Source organism: Odocoileus virginianus, chromosome 10, assembly GCF_023699985.2.
Source record: "Odocoileus virginianus isolate 20LAN1187 ecotype Illinois chromosome 10, Ovbor_1.2, whole genome shotgun sequence".
Lineage (NCBI taxonomy): Eukaryota > Metazoa > Chordata > Mammalia > Artiodactyla > Cervidae > Odocoileus > Odocoileus virginianus.
Genome location: NC_069683.1, coordinates 69,137,186 through 69,154,597, shown reverse-complemented (window position 1 = coordinate 69,154,597; position 17,412 = coordinate 69,137,186). Strand labels below are relative to the sequence as shown.

At 36.8% G+C, this 17,412-nt stretch overlaps 1 protein-coding gene across 3 annotated transcripts in view; it reads right to left on the bottom strand.

Annotated features, from left to right (window-relative positions):
- The window catches only part of DYNC2H1 (dynein cytoplasmic 2 heavy chain 1), a 385,810-nt gene that overhangs the window by 241,557 nt on the left and 126,841 nt on the right, over positions 1-17,412 (bottom strand). For all 3 annotated transcript variants that reach the window (XM_070473685.1, XM_070473686.1, XM_020900373.2), the window contains exons 51-55: positions 16,195-16,308; positions 14,204-14,346; positions 8,346-8,430; positions 7,033-7,187; positions 5,395-5,532 (exon numbers count right to left, since the gene is read on the bottom strand). In XM_070473685.1, coding sequence (XP_070329786.1) covers positions 5,395-5,532; positions 7,033-7,187; positions 8,346-8,430; positions 14,204-14,346; positions 16,195-16,308 — 635 coding nt within the window. The remainder of the gene's footprint in view (positions 1-5,394; positions 5,533-7,032; positions 7,188-8,345; positions 8,431-14,203; positions 14,347-16,194; positions 16,309-17,412) is intronic.

Genomic DNA, 17,412 nt, shown 5'->3' with positions numbered 1-17,412 from the left:
CCTACCACAACACTGTAAGACTAGATATCAATTACAAGAAAAAGAAAAACTGTAAGAAACACAAAGACATGGAGATTAAACAACACATTTATAAATAACCAACAGGTTACTGAAGAAATCAAAAGGAAAATAAAAAAATTTCTAAAACAAATGACAATGAAAACACGACAACTCAAAACCTATGGGATGCAGTAAAATATTTCTAAGAAGGAAGTTTATAGCAATACAATCCTACCTCAAGAGACAAGAAAAACATCAAATAGACAATCTAACTTTACACCTAAAACAACTGGAAAAACAAGGACTGAAAAAAAAAATGAGTAGGAGTGAAATCATAAAGATCCAAGCAGAAATAAATGTAAAAGAAATGAAAGAAATCATAGTAAAGATTTACAAAAGTAAAAGCTGGTTCTTTGAGAAGATAAAATTGACAAGACTTATAAAATTTAGACAGACTCATCAAGAAAAAGAGAGAAGAATCAACAAAATTAGAAATGAAAAAGGAGAGGTTATAACAGACAATGCAGAAATACATAGGATTATAAGAGACTATTAAGAACAAATATAGGGCAATAAAATGGATAACCTGGAAGAAATGGATAGATTCTTAGAAAATTTTCAATCTTCCCAGACTGAACCAAAAGAAACAGAAACTATGAACAACCCAATTACAAGCAGTGAAATCGAAGCTGTGATCAAATATCTCTCAAAAGACAAAAGCCCAGGATAGATGGCTTCACAGGTGAATTCTATCAAACATTTAGAGAAGCGCTAATACCTATCCTTCTAAAACTCTTCGAAAAAACTGCAGAGGAAGGAACACTTCTGAACTCACTCTATGAGGCCACCAGAACCCTGATACCAAAACCAGACAAAGACAACAGAGAAAAAGAAAACTGCAGGCCAATATCACTGGTGAACAGAGATGCAAAAATCCTCAACAAAAGTTTAGCAAACAGAATTCAGCAACACATCAAAAAGTTCATACACCAAGTTGGGTTTATTCCAGGGATGCAAGGACTCTTCTATACATGCAAATCAATCAATGTGATACACCATATTAAACTGAATGATAAAAACCATATGATAATCTCAACAGATACAGAAAAAGCCTTTGACAAAATTCAGCACCCATTCATGATTAAAACTCTTCAAAAAAAAGAGCACAGAAGGAACCTACCTCAACATTGTAAAGGCCATATTTGCTAAGCCTACAGCAAACATTATTCTCAATAGTGAAAAACTGAAAGTAGTTCCCCTAAGATCAGGAACAAGACAAGGGTGTCCACTTTCACTGCTGTTATTCAACACAGTTCTGGAAGTCCTAGCTACAGCAATAAGAGAAGAAAAATAAATAAAAGGAAGCCAAATTGGAAAAGAAGTAAAGATCTCACTGTCTGCAGATGACAAGATACTGTACACAGAAAACCCTAAAGATACTATCAGAAAATTACTAGTGCTAGTCAGTGAATTTCACAGTGTTTCTGGAAACAAAATCACTTGCTTTTCTACACACTAACAGTGAAAAATCAGAAAAAGAAATTATGGAATCAATCTGATTCACCATTACAACAAAAAACAATATCTAGGAATAAACTTACCTAAAGAGACAAAAGAAATGTACACAGACAATTATAAGACACTAATGAAAGAAATCAAGGATGACAAGAACAGATGGAGAGATATTCCATGTTCCTGGGTAAGAAGAATCAATATTGTGAAAATGATTATGCTACCAAATGCTATCTACAGATTCAGTGCAATACCTATCAAATTACCAATGGCATTTTTCATAGTACTAGAACAAAAAATTTCACATTTCATATGGAAACACAAAAGATCCTGAATAGCCAAAGAAATCTTGAGAAATAATGGAGCTGGAGAAGTCAACCTTCCTGACTTCAGATTATACTAAAAAGCTACAGTCATCAAGACAGTATGGTACTGGCACAAAAACAGAAATACAGATCAATGAAACAAGACAGAAAGCCCAGAAATAAAACCATACACCTATGGGTACCTTATTTTTGACAAAGGAGGCAAGAATATAAATGGGGCAAAGACAGCCTCTTCAGTAAGTGGTGCTGGGAAACCTGGACAGCTACATGCAAAAGAATGAAAACAGAACACTTCCTAACACCATCAGTTCAATTCAGTTGCTCAGTCGTGTCCAACTCTTTGTGACCCCATGAACCGCAGCATGCCAGGCCTCCTGTTCCATCACCAACTCCCGTAGTCCACCCAAATCCACGTCCATTGAATCAGTGATGCCATCCAACAATCTCATTCTCTGTTGTCCCTTCTCCTCCCACCCTCAATCTTTCCCAGCATTAGGGTCTTTTCAGATGAGTCAGCTCTTCGCAAGAGGTGGCCAAAGTATTGGAGTTTCAGCTTCAGCATCAGTCCTTCCAATGAACACCCAGGACTGATCTCCTTTAGGATGGACTGGTTGGATCTCCTTGCAGTCCAAGGGACTCTCAAGAGTCTTCTCCAACACCACAGTTCAAAAGCATCAATTCTTCTGCACTCAGCTTTCTTTATAGTCCAACTCTCACATTCATACATGAACAATGGAAAAACCATAGCCTTGACTAGACAGACCTTTGTTGACAAAGTAATGTCTCTGCTTTTTAACATGCTGTCTAGGTTGGTCATAACTGTCCTTCCAAGGAGTCAGCGTCTTTTAATTTCATGGCTGCAATCACCATCTGCAGTGATTTTGGAGCCCAAAAAAATAAAGTCTGCCACTGTTTCCACATCTATTTGCCATGAAGTGATGGGACCGGAATGCCATGATTTTAGTTTTCTGAACGTTGAGCTTTAAGCCAACTTTTTCACCCTCCTCTTTCACTTTCATCAAGGGGCTCTTTAGTTCTTCTTCACCTTCTGCCGTAAGGGTGGTGTCATCTGCATATCTGAGGTTATTGATATTTCTCCCAGAAATCTTGATCCCAACTTGTGCTTCCTCCAGCCCAGCGTTTCTCATGATATACTCTGTATATAAGTTAAACAAGCAGGGTGACAATATACAGCCTTGACGTACTCCTTTTCCTATTTGGAACCAGTCTATTCATCCATGTCCAGTTCTAATTGTTGCTTCCTGACCTGCATACAGGTTTCTCAAGACCATACACAAAGATAAACTCAAAATGGATTAAAGACCTAAATGTAAGACCAGAAACTGTAAAACTCTTAGAGGAAAACACAGGCAGAACACTCGATGACAGAAATCAAAGCAAGATCCTCCATGACCCACCTCCTAGAGTAATGGAAATAAAAACAAAAGTAAACAAGTGGGACCTTGTCAGGAATCCTCTGGCCCTTATTAATTCCTGAATATTCAGGAATTAAGAGGAGAGCCACGCCTTTCTGGGGCTGAGGAATCCAGGCATTTCCCTTGTTAGTTTCTCAATATGGTGATAAGTACCCTCTTCTCTCTTTAATAGGGATCACCTTGTGTTTTGTAAGTCTGAAATTTCAATCTTTATCTTTGCTGAGAATAACTACCTTGTAAGACAGTATATGTGCACGCCATGTTGATTAAAGCATCTTTGCTCCATCAGAGCTTTGGTCCCCGTGTCTTTCTTTCTTTCTCTCTATCTCTCTCTATCTCTCGACTTCTGCCTGATTCCCTGGAGCGCGGAAGCCAGCTGTGTAACCCAGGGAGTATTAGCCTCTTTCCTTCTTTCACTCTCTCATCGTTGACTCCGGACCACCAGGTTCCGGTCCATCAAAGGACCAACAGGACCTGATTAAATTTAAAAGCTTTTGCACAGCAAAGGAAACCATAAGCAAGGTGAAAAGACAACCCTCAGGCTGAGAGAAAATAATAGCAAATGAAACAACTGACAAAAGATTAATTTCCAAAATATACAAGCAGCTCATACAACTCAATACCAGAAAAACAAACAACCCAATCAAAAAGTGGGAAAAAGACCTAAACATATTTCTCCAAAGAAGACATGCAGATGGCTAACAAACAAATGGAAAGATGTTCAACATGGCTTATTATTAGAGAAATGCAAATCAAAGTTACAATGAGATATCACCTCACACCAGTCAGAATGGCTATCATCAAAAAGTCTACAAACAATAAATGCTGGAGACGGTGTGGAGAAAAGGGAACTCTCTTGCATTGTTGGTGGGAATGCAAATTGATACAGCCACTATGGAAGATGGTATGGAGATTCCTTAAAAAATCAGGAATAAAACCACCATGACCCAGCAATCCTACTCTGAGGCATACACCCTGAGGAAACCAAATTGAAAAAGACATATGTATCCCATTGTTCATTGCAGCACTATTTACAATAGCTAGAACATGGAAGCAACCTAGATCCCCTTCAAAAGATAATGCATAAAGAAGTTTTGGTACATATACACAGTGGAATATTCAGCCATAAAAAGGAATGAGTTTTAGTCAGTTCTAATGAGGTGAATGAACCTAGAACCTATTATACAGAGTGAAGTGGGTCAGAAAAAGAATGACTATCATATTCTAACACATATATACAGAATCTAGAAAAATGGTACTGCAGAATTTACTTACTGGGTAGCAATGGAGAAGCAGACATAAAGAATAGACTTGTGGACATGGGGAGAGGGGAGGAGAGGGTGAGATGTATGGAAAGAGTAACATGGAAACGTACATTATCATATGTAAAATACATAGCCCACGGGAATTTGCTGTCTGGCTCAGGAAACTCAAACAGGGGCTCTGTATCAACCAGGAGGGAGTTGGGAGGGAGGTTCAAAAGGGAGGGGAGATATGTATACCTATGGTTGATTCATGTTGAAGTTTCACAGAAAATAGCAAAATTCTATAAAGCAACTACCCTTCAATAAAAAAATTAATTTAAAAAAAAAGAATACCCTGGCAATAAAGAATGTAGAGAAATCTCCCTTGAGACAGTTCAACCAAAATAAAGGCAATGTAAAAAGAAGATACAATCAAAATATTAAAAATATCATGCAAGTATAAATAGAATGAATAAAGACATTTTATAAATCCTAAGAATATCAAAAACAAGCTTAAAGCCTGAAGGAAATAATATAAAGAAAAATAAAAGAAAGTATTAACTAACAGAGGGTAAACAAAAGCAGTTACAGACAAATCTATACCAATCAAAATGTTTATACTTTTGTATTTATAGGATTTAGCTAAATTAGTGCATGAACAACTGAGGAGAATATAGTTATAATTTTAAACAATATGGGAAAACAATACACTCTCTCCAAAAGTTCAAGTACACTACACTATCAGTCTACTCAATATAGACAAGCAATATTTTTTTAAATGCACTTAAGTAAAAAAGTTATTTTTCACACCAAACAATAATCAGGTATAAATGACCTTCCTATTGCTTGCATATCTGTGCTTACTCTAAATATTACCTGCATTGATACTGTGATCTCTTGAAGAGCAGCATCTGCTTCATCTTGCTTAGTTTTAAGTAATACACTTTGTTCTCCAGCTGTTCTGTTCAATTCAGCCACAAGTGCTTTAGCTTCGTTTAGTTTAGAGACACCAGCCTATATTAATAGAAGAGACTTACAATATTAAAAGAAAAGGAATTTTATATACATAGGATAAACAAAGTCTACAATAATGAATCAAAAAAATACAAATGTATACAAATACCACATCTGCAATTGAACTTGTGTTTTTTCTTATTGCTAATTATAACGATTCAGTCAACTGCTTACCCATTAAGATGTAGAAAAAGACTCCACAAAGGCTTTATAGAAAAACAGATCTTAAAGCATCACAGTAAAGCTGAATACATTAACATACATTAGATAGCTTAACCAGTAGGATTTTACTCAAGTGCATTAGACAGGAAAGAAAACAGAAAAAACAATCCTCAGTAAACCTTTCTAATGTTTCAGTCTCATTAATTGAACAAAAGGACCTCAGGACCACTCTTCTTATACTGGGCATGCCTTGGTTTTGTTTCTCCATTATCCATATTTTATAAGAGACTGCCGTACACAGGGTGCTGGTTAGCAATCACTCCGAATGCGTCGGCTATTCTTTGGGAGGCAGGGGGGTGACCCTGGTCTGGCCATTATAACATTCCATTCCACTGTCCATTGATAATCCAAGGAATGAACATGAAAAATGTTCTCTCTGTTCTTCAATACAATTGCATTTTTGTCACAAAATGAATCAGAAGATTTAGAAAGATAGCAATGGCAAAAAAAAGGGAATGTAAACAGTATTTATTGTACTTATTGAGCACCCAGTATAGAGGACAAGCATCATGCTGGTTCTTTACATTTGCATTTTATCTAATGTACACAACACATTGACCCAATAAAGCTATAACTCAGTAAATATACTTACCTCAAATACAATAGAGAACTAAATCAGGAAATTATCCCTTCAAAGCATGTGCAGTTAGTGGCTTAATATAAATGAAAGTAAATCAGTAGAAAAAAGGATAAAGATGACTCTGTCAATTAATGTTCCTGGCTTCCTACCCTTACAAAGAGAAGCAAGAACTCTGGAGAGGGAATGCTCTCTGACAGAATCTGAGGCTAGCATTCTAATAGCACACTTAAGTTTAAACTCTACCATTACAGAAATACAAAAAAGAGTTCAAAATGTACAAAGTCAAGTGACATAAATAGTACAATAAAATATGCAAAACAATGAAATTATATAATAAAATATAATTTTAATATGCTTATAAAATATAATTATAAAGTTTATTATAAAACATAATATATTATGTTTTAATTAATAATAGGCATTTCTGATTTCTAAAATAAGTTCATGTGAAAAAGACATATAAAACCAGTACCATAAGCTATCAAAAGCATACAAATAACATATGCAGTGAAGAAAAGAAATAATTATTCAACCAAAAAAATACAAAACCATTACTATAATCTAGTGGGCAATATAGATAGGTGAGACAGTTTTCCAGGACATTTAATACAGTACAATATTTATTTACGGCACTGTGATTTATATAATCCTTGTCCCCTACATATAGATAAAATAATTTTAGATCACCAATAAGGTACCTGCAGATGACTTTGTCTTTTTAATAATTCCTCCTTCTTGCTGCTACTAATGGCAGAATACACACGTAAAAAGGTCATATATCGGCTTGGTGTAGCACCATATGCTTTACAAGACTCATGGATTAGTAAAAATGATTTTAGAAAATCAGGATCAACTAGAAAGAGAAAAAAATGACAATGTAAGTATGGTCCATTAAGAATTAGAGAAAATAAACTTAACTATATCTTTTTCTACTCAATGAAATTATGAGATAATATATTTGCTTAAAGGTGAACAGGTATTCCTATGTATCCATTCATAGCTTCCATTTTTCTTATTAATTTGCATTATTTAATTTCAGTGGTCTCTATACTTCAACTGTATTTATCTCTTTCCCTGTATTGCTCCTGACAAGTTTTATTACTGCAAGAAAGATAAATCTACAGTTTCTCATATCAATTAATTGGGACTAGGTAACATGTAGTCTAAAAGTAAGCTTACTAAACTGGAAAAGAGATACCAAACCAAATAACACCTATCCACTCGTATTTACATGGGAACAAACAGGGTTTCAAAAGCCAGAAAATTAAGAATAAGCTCTCGTTAGATTCAATATACACTCCCGTGCTCAGTCACTCAGACATGTCTAACTCTACAAACCCATGGACAGAGGAGGCCGGTGGGTTCCTGTCCATGGAATTTTCCAGGTAAGAATATTGGAGTGGGTTGCCATTTTCTCTCCAGGGAATCTTCCTGACCCAGGGATCAAACCCACATCACCTGCACTGGCAGGTGGACTTTTATTACTTGAGCAACCTAGGAAGCTGATACATATGTAACCAAACACATTTTCTCTCTCTCTCATTGTCTCAACCTATTCCCCTCTGTATTCTCTACCCCAGTGAACAAAATCAACTTCCAGTAATTTTTTCCAAGCAGAACATGAAGAAATATTCTTGCATCCTTCTTCATCCTCACATACAACAGCCACTAGATAACCAAATCCTCTTTAGGTTACCTCCTAATACAGCCCAAGTCCATTCCTTCCTCTTAGATTAGGAGGCAACAGCCTTCTATACTGGTCTATAGTAACCATGTTTCTCCGAATACCAATCTGTTTCTGATATCTGAAAAAAAAACAGGTGGATGCAGAGACTTCTCTTTCTAAATCAAGACTCTGATTGCATCTCTAACAAAAACCTGTCAATTATTCCAGATCACTAACAAGTCAGAATCCAAATTCCTTCTGTAGCATGATATGGAAGGTTCTTCATTACCAACCCTGCTTACCTTACAGCATTACAAAACGGCAATTATTTCATCAAAATACTACCTGATTTCTTTTTCTTTTCTTCTTTTCTTTTTTTGTCACTATAATTTTCTTCACCACCCATTTCACTGAGTAACATTTCAGGTATCTAAAACAGGAAGAGTATCTCTTTAAACCTCAATTCAGTATGAAAAAAGTTTAAGTATATCCAATATCAGAGATAAAAAAAATAATTAACACAACACATAAAAAGTATCAATTGGACTTTTCTTCTAGGATTCCTTACAGAATAAGAAAAAAACAGTACATCAGTCTTTAGAAGACATTTCCTAGTTGATATTTTGACACATATCAACCATTAATTGATTGGAAATTAGCAGCACACAGGAAAAGCTTCAACATCTCACTTGAAAAATGATTAGACTTCATGAAATGAATAAAATCACTATGTTGACTGAATAATCATTAAATAATCATTTAAAAATCACAAAGTAACAAAATCAAATGTTTTATATGGTATCAAACTAATAAAATGCCTTCATGACATAAAGGAACAGGAAGGATTCTTAGCCTTCTTAAATAAGAAATAACTAAAAATAAATGAAAATAATTTCATAATTGATAACATAATTGACATCAAGATAATTGATAATTCTGAAAACTACCTATTATCTAGGCATAGCAAGGTTTTAGCCACTATCACAAATAAGAAAATTAAGTCATTAACAGATATTAAACTATATAAAAAAAAATTTGTAAACCCTATTTCTGGGGGGAAAAAAAATCAGTAGAACTCTAAAATTTTAAAATTAAGCCAAAACCTCCAACTTATTTCACCTTATACAGTTCACATTCCGAACAAGTACAAGTAATCCAGGTCATTAGGTCAAAAAATCATCTTTTTCTTCTCAGGCTGAATAAAACGTTAAGACAGAAAATCCCTTAACTAGTAGAGAGTTTAAAAGTGCCATGATTCTTGAGCTCAAGAATTTTTTTTTTCTGAAATACTTTCACTGATTTCTGAAAAACAACTGAAGCAACTGAGAGAAAGTTTTAAATATACACTTTTAAATCAATGGACATTTCTTTGAAAATCACTTTCTTTAAAATATTCTATCCCTTACATTAGTTAGCTTGATTGTGGTAATCATTTCATAACATAAAATATAAGAAAACAACACAATGTACACCTTAGATACATACAATTTTTATGTGTCAATTATACCTCAATAAAGCTGGAAGGGGTGGGAAAGAATCTATCCCTAAATAATATCCCACATTAGGAAAGTTTTCCTGCCTGGTTTCAACCACATTTCACTTCACTTCTACTCTACCTCCCAGGAGATAAAAACAGCACTTTCTAAAGCGAGTCGAATCAGTATATTAACACTATTCATTCCTGCTAATACTGTGACCTCTCAATTCCTTGCATTCTTCTCTTTCTGTTATCTATCACCTTTTCCCAAGCCACTCTCCCCCACCACATCAAATGCTCACATCCTAATACCTTGTCATTAACAATAACTGCAATCATTTCACGATCTCACTTGCAAACACCCCCTCCTCTTCTATCACTACACTCCTGTCTTACCAACTCATTCCTTTTGCAATGAAAATAATCCTCAGATTTCACCAAGACTTACAGTTTATTCAATCAATAACCTTTATACTGTCATTCACCATCTTCCTACCATAATTCCTCAGCTTCCTTGGCCTTCCCGTCAGTTCAGTCGCTCGGTCGTGTCCGACTCTTTGAGACCCCATGGAATGAAGCATGCCAGGCTTCCCTGTCCATCACCAACTCCCGGAATTTACTCAAACTCATGTCCATTGAGTCGGTGATGCCATCCAACCATCTCATCCTCTGTCGTCCCCTTCTCCTCCCGCCTTCAATCTTTCTCAGAATCAGGGTCCTTTCAAATGAGTCAGTTCTTTGCATCAGGTGGCCAAAGTATTGGAACTTCAGCTTTACCATCAGTCTTTCCAATGAATATTCATGACTGATTTCCTTAAGGATGGAATGGTTGGATTTCCTTTCAGTCCAAGGGACTTTCAAGAGTCTTCTCCAACACCACACAGTTCAAACACATCAATTTATCAGCACTCAGCTTTCTTTATAATCCAACTCTCACATCCATACATGACTACTGGAAAAACCACAGCTTTGACTAGCCGGACCTTTGTTGGCAAAGTCGTGTCTCTGCTTTTTAATATGCTGTCTAGGTTGGTCACAGCTTTTCTTCCAAGGAGCAAGTGTCTTTTAATTTCGTGGCTACAGTCACTACCTGCAGTGATTTTGGAGCTCAAGAAAATTAAGACTTTTACTGTTTCCACTGTTTCCCTAAGTATTTGCCATGAAGTAATAAGACTGGAAGCCATGATCTTAGTTTTCTGAATACTGAGCTTTAAGTCAACTTTTTCACTCTCCTCTTTCACTTTCATTAAGAGGCTCTTTAGTTCTTCTTCAGTTTTTGCCATAAGGGGGGTGTCATCTGCATATCTGAGGTTATTGATATTTCCTGGCAATCTTGATTCTAGCTTGTGCTTCATCCAGCGACATTCTGCATGATGTACTCTGCATATAAGTTAAATAAGCAGGGTGACAATATACAGCCTTGACGTACTCCTTTCCCATTTGGAACCAGTCTGCTGTTCAATGTCCGCTTCTAACTGTTGCTTTTTGACCTACATACAGATTTCTCAGGAGGCAGGTAAGGTGGTCTGGTATTCCCATCTCTTGAAGAATTTTCCACAGTTTGTTGTGATCTACACAGTCAAAGCCTTTGGCATAATCAATAAAAAAGAAGTAGATGTTTTTTCTAGAATTCTTTTGCTTTCTCTATAATCCAACAGATGTTGGCAATTTCATCTCTGTTTCCTCTGCCTTTTGTAAATCCAGCTTGAACATCTGGAAGTTCTCAGTTCATGTACTGTTGAAGCCTCACTTGGAGAATTTTGAGCATTACTTTGCTAGCATGTGAGAGGAGTACAATTGTGCAGTAGTTTGAGCATTTTTTGGCACATACTCAACTAGCAAAGCAAAGCCCCAATCCTGCTTAAATGCAAGTCACCACTATTTCAGGTCTGTAACGCTGAGTGCACACGTGACTGGAGAAGAAGCACACAGCTACACTGACTGGCCTCAACGGAACTTTACAATCACTAGCCTTGTGAGAACCTATAATGCTATCCAGCTGTTGCTATCATACTCCATTCTCCTAAGCCTTTCACTCCTTCCCTCTTCCAAAACACTATTCTGCACATCCTCTTACATCTCTTCAAGATTCCAAAATCTCTTCCCTCAACTTTTCTCTCAAGTGATTAATCTTAGTTTCAATTTCACTCAGAAAAAGAAACAACCAGAAGTGTCTAAAATTTCCCAATGCTACTCCTGCCCACCTGCTTGGACCGAGAGCCCTGTACTCTGCTTCCTTTCCTGTTGCTACAGATGGCGCTTTCGTTCTCCAAGCAAAGTGAAGTGAGAGTCGCTCCACTGTGTCCCATTCTTTGCGACCCCATGGACTATACAGTCCATGGAATTCTCCAGGCCAGAATACCGGAGTGGGTAGCCTCCTTTCTCCAGGGGATCTTCCCAATCCAGGGATTGATCCCAGGTCTCCTGCATTGCAGGCAGATTCTTTACCAGCTAAGCCACAGGGAAGCCCAGGCAAAGGCCTGTCCATAATGCTTTCATCTGTGTAACAGACCCATATGCTATCTAGACCCATGGACACTGCTCCAGCAATCCCCCCCCTTTCATATAACGTACGTTTTGTTTCCTCTCTTGCATTCCCAATGGCATATGAGCATGCTCCCGTTTGTCCCATCTTAAAATTTTTTTTAATTATTTTATTCCCACTTCCTGCAGTCACTGATCCATTTTTATCTTCCACTTTATAACAAAAGTCTTCAAAAGAGGTGACCCTATTCACTCTCCACTCTTCTCATTCTTTCTGAAACACATTTCAATACAGTATTTTTTTCCATTACTAACTGAAATTGCTTCATTAAAGTCACTAATGGACACAAGTTGCTAAACCCAATGATCAGTTTCCAGGCCTCATGGACACAGTTCATCCTTCCTTGCTCCTTCGAAATGCTGTTTTCACTTAGCTTCTAAGCTTCACTTGTATTCACAACTCCTGTTTTCCTATTTTCCTAGCAGTTACTTCTCAGTATCCTTTGCTGGTTCCTGTTCATCTCAGCCTCTTAATGCTGAAAGTGCCCCAGGGGTCAGCCTTTGGATCTCTTCCCTTTCTGCTAATACTCACTCCTTTAGAAGTATTTGTTCTCAAAGCTTTAAAAGCCACTTAAACTCTGATAATTTCCACAATTTGCCTGTATGCCTGACCTTTTCCCTGAACTTCTCAATCTTCCAACTCGGATGTCCGACACACCTCATATTTAATATATCTAAAAGTGAAATCTTCATCTTCTCTTCTCAAAATGTTCCTCTCATAGTCTCCCCTCAACTGACAGATATTCCAGTCTTTCCACGAGCTCAAGCCAACAGACTTTCGGGTATCCTCAACTCCTCACTTCCCCTAATAACTTACTACAATCTGTCAGCAAACCCTACCATTTGTACTGCAAAACAGACCAGTATCTACCAGTTCTCACCACCTCTACCACTATATCCTGAGAGCAAGTCATCCCTGTTTCTCACCAAGGTTACCACAATAGCTTTATAACTGCTTCCTCCTGATCTTCTACAGTCTACTTTCAAACAGAAGCCAGTGTAATCCCATAAAACACCAGAACAGCCTCCAAGGAGTACCTTGAAAGTGAAAGTGAAGTCGCTCAGTCGTGACCAACTCTTCAGCGACCCATGGACTGCAGCCTACCAGGATCCTCCGTCCATGGGATTTTCCAGGCAAGAGTAATGGAGTGGGTTGCCATGTCCTTCTCCAAGGAAGAAAAGCTGAAATCCTTATAAGGGCATCCAAAGCCCCACCCTAACCGTTCTCTTAATCCCCCAACCTCATCTGCAACTACTCTCCGCCTTGATCACTGTAACAAATGAACTGGTCTGCAAGTCACCAGGCGTACTCTCATCTCAGATTCTTCCTGTAGAAAGCTTTCCCTCCAAATATCCCCCAAAAGAATGTAAACTCCACGAGGGCAGGGACTTGTGTCTCTCTTTTCTCTGCTACATCCCCAGTATAGAGAAGGGTGACACATATTAAGCATCCGATAATTACTGCTTCTTAATGAATACCTCTGTTCATGTAGCCTCTTCAGACTGGAATAACTTTCCTCTATCGACTCACTGAAACCTATCAAAAGGGTCATCTCAACTGTAAAATGTTGTCTATTATCTCAAATTATGCTCCTTTCTCTGAATCATGACAGGCAATAGTTTACACTTCTACTATGCAGCAGCAGCAGCTACTATACAAAAATAAATCAATGATTGGAAATATGAGCATCATTCAGAGATAATATTAAAAATTATTATTTATTCAAATGAAGCAATGTAAAAGGCTTCCAGTTGAGATTGTTTTTAAGTTCACACTTTAAACTCATACCCCTCCAAACACATATCATAACAATGACAGATTTTTTTAAAAGGCACCTAAATTTTAATTGAAACAACTGTTAAAATTATTGCTGTGATATTTTAATCATAAGCTAGTCTATAACAGACTAAGTAACGAAATGCATAAAATTTTTAAAATATAATAAACATGTCTGTGGTCCTTAATTAAGAACATAATCTTACACCTAAAATTCTGTAGTCAACAAAACTGTCAATTTCAAGAGTATGAAGAAAAGAAAGTTATTTTCAAATATTTGAGAGATGCTCAGTGCCACAATTAAGGTAGAATTATAATAAACACCAAAGGGAAGTTGTGACAATTAGTAACTTTAAAAAGAATATGTGCTTATTTTTTATTTCCATATTTAAACATTAAACTTACTTTCTTCATACTGCTATCTGACCAAGCCTCCATCCACAACACCTGGCACTTCTTATGCAAAGCAGGATTGCTCTCACAGTTTATTATGAAGTTTAAATTTGTGGAATCCATTATCAAAACAATATGCAAGTTTTGTTGCACTCCTACAAAAACAAAATAAATATAGTCATGGAATATTACAATAACAGTATTTGAAGAAACCCATATATGGCCTGCTTTTATGAAATTCAAATTTTCTGAAATTGGATGGCAGAAGCTGTTTAACAAAAGAGCAAGCTACGAAACAGAATAAGTGAAAAATCTGCCTGCAATGCAGGAGACAAGAGATGCACGTTTGACCCTAGGTTGAGAAGATACCCTAGAAGAGGAAACAGCAACCCAATCCAGTGTTCTCACCTGAAGAACCCCAAGGACAGAGATGCGCGGCGGGCTACAGTCCAAAGGGTCACAAAGAGGCGCACACGACTGAACGGATGGGCATGCCTGCAATGCACACGTATGCGCTATGTCTGTGCAAGCTGGGATAAAATATCCCCAAAAGATATGATAGTGCTGTTACTTTTCAAATGTCACACTGGATTCTATTAAGTAATTTTTTTCTTTTTAGGATTTTTGTTTCAATATTCAGAAACAAAACTGATCTCTGGTTTTCTTTTAGGAGAAATATTTTTCCTTGTTTCAATGTCAGTATCATTTTCTCTTCATCAAAAGGAATTTAGAAACTCCCCTTATTTTCTATGGTCTGAAATAGTTTTAAAATAGCATTGAGATGATCTGTTTCTTAGAGGTGTGGTAGAAATTCCCTCTAAACTTAAAGGAGAGAGACGGGAGGGTAGCTCTTTAACAACATTCTTTGTTTCATCAATAATAAATGTTCTTGTAGAAAAATAAAGATGATCATTGTAATAGGTGTGCCTGGGTGGTGTCACTATTGCCTTATTTTGCTTATCAATTTTAAATATCCACTGTGTACACAAAACTGCTTCTATAATGTTTCTTTAGTTTCAAAGAAACTACAGAATGTGAAGTGAAGTGAAGTCAAAGTCACTCGGTCATGTCCGACCCTTTGCAACACCATGGACTATACAGTCCATGGAGTTCACCAGGCTAGAAAACTGGAGTGGGTAGCCTTTCCCTTCTCCAGGAGATCTTCCCAACCCAGGGATGGAACCCAGGTCTCCCACATTCCAGGCGGATTCTTTACCAGCTGAGCCACAAGGGAAGCTAATAGCACTGAACCAACGTTAATTTCTCTGCTGAACAAATGTACCGCAGCTGTTACAGTAGGATGCTAACATGAGGGGAAGCTGGGTGAAGGCTACATAGGAACTCCCCCAACCATCTTTGCAACTTTTCCATAAATCTAAAAGTAAATATATATATACATATATGAAGAGGTGACATGGAGCAGAAAGCTGAAAGCAGTGAGGAGCCCCAGGCTGATGGAGTGAATGTATATTCTGTACTATGTGAGTCTACGGCAGGGAAGGGGAAGGCCACCCTTCCCCCACACCAGGACTCAACAATGGGGGCTTAGCATGATCACTCGCCTTCTGATGTGGCTTCCTGGGAAAGAGAAAGGACTCATTGGTTGGTTTCCCTGGCAACCGGCTCCCACCCCGAGGTGCTGGCCAAAAGTTATCTCATTAACAGAATGTGGCACAATCTGAATAATTCACTAATTCTCTAAGATAGGTACTAAGTTTACCACTTGGAAACAAAAGCAGCAAAGTAAATATCCCAAAAGACATTACTATACTTTCATCCTTACCTTTTGCTAAAATTTTACTTAACATGTTTTTATTATAGGTTAGCTTTTAGTCTACTTACCTGCTATTTTCTAAAAGTTCTATAAAAAAGAAAAAAATAGAAATTACCAAATGGGCCCAAAATTTAAGATACCTTTGCAATCTAATGAGAAAATAAGGTAGACTAAATGGCATTAATTTCACATGAGGCACAGTTGTATTAATGAACTCTATGGCACTTACTATACGTGAAGTAGTTGAAGACTGGTCCAAAAAATCCATCCTGTGAAGCCTGATCTTTAAGAGGCAAGAGCAAGGGCTCTAATTCTTCGAGAGTGTAGAGTCCAGGAACTTCACCTGCAGAACATTATATTTCTTCTGAGATTTAGCTACATTACACTAAATTCAACACACATTTTACATACATGATTCTTCTTCTACTTTTATATTAAATAATCTGATGTTATTCAATCTTTGTTTCCAAAACAAGCAAGCCCTATCACCTCTATATTATTCACAAATATATACCTGTAATGTTCATTCAAAAAATTCAAACTCCTCCCACTAACTGTTCACCTATCTGCCTTTCCAAGTCCTTCTCTACCCTCTTACCTCAGTGAACTTTTTTGTGTTCTAAAAATGTTAATGAAATATTTCCTCTTCCTGGAATACATCATACCACAGTCTTGCTCTGCCCCATATCTTCCACTAAAAATACTGTTTATCCCTCAGCACACTACTATGCCAACTGCAATGCCCATGAGCCTTTCCTGAATACCAACATGTTAGGGAAAAGTACTCTTTTCTCTTGAATATCCAAACATCACTGTTTGGCATTTATCACATCATTTAATAATGAATGAATTACTTCTCCCTGCCCACTTTGATTTTAAATTCCCAGAAGGAAAATATTTAATTATGATCAATAATAACCTTAGGACATTCCTGGCAAAGAATCTAAAACATAAATATTTCTAAATAAATGAATAAATGAATGAATGAGCTTGTTACTAGAAATCAGGAGAACTAGTCATGGCCTGCTACTATGCAACAGAATGATGAAAATCAAATAAAGGTGGTAGGACTATAAGAATTTGATAGAGGGTTTGTTCACCACCATAAATCCAGTTATTTAATAAATACATATTAAATCAACATATTTGTAGTTCACAAGAAACTATAAGATTAAGTGAAAAATTTTTTTCTGCATTCATGAAAATTCCAACACAGTCTAAATCACTACTTTTCTTTATGCTCATCTCAGAGGTACCAGATCACGACCCAGTCATCAGCAATGTACATATTCAAACACAAGCACATACATATAAATGTGCTCTGTGTCTTTCTCTAAATTTGAGCCGTACCAAGATACCCTTGTATTCATAAATTTAATAAAGAAAGTTAGTTCTATTTACATACTTTGTAGGCAATAAGAATTTTAAATATAGAAAAGAGACCAAA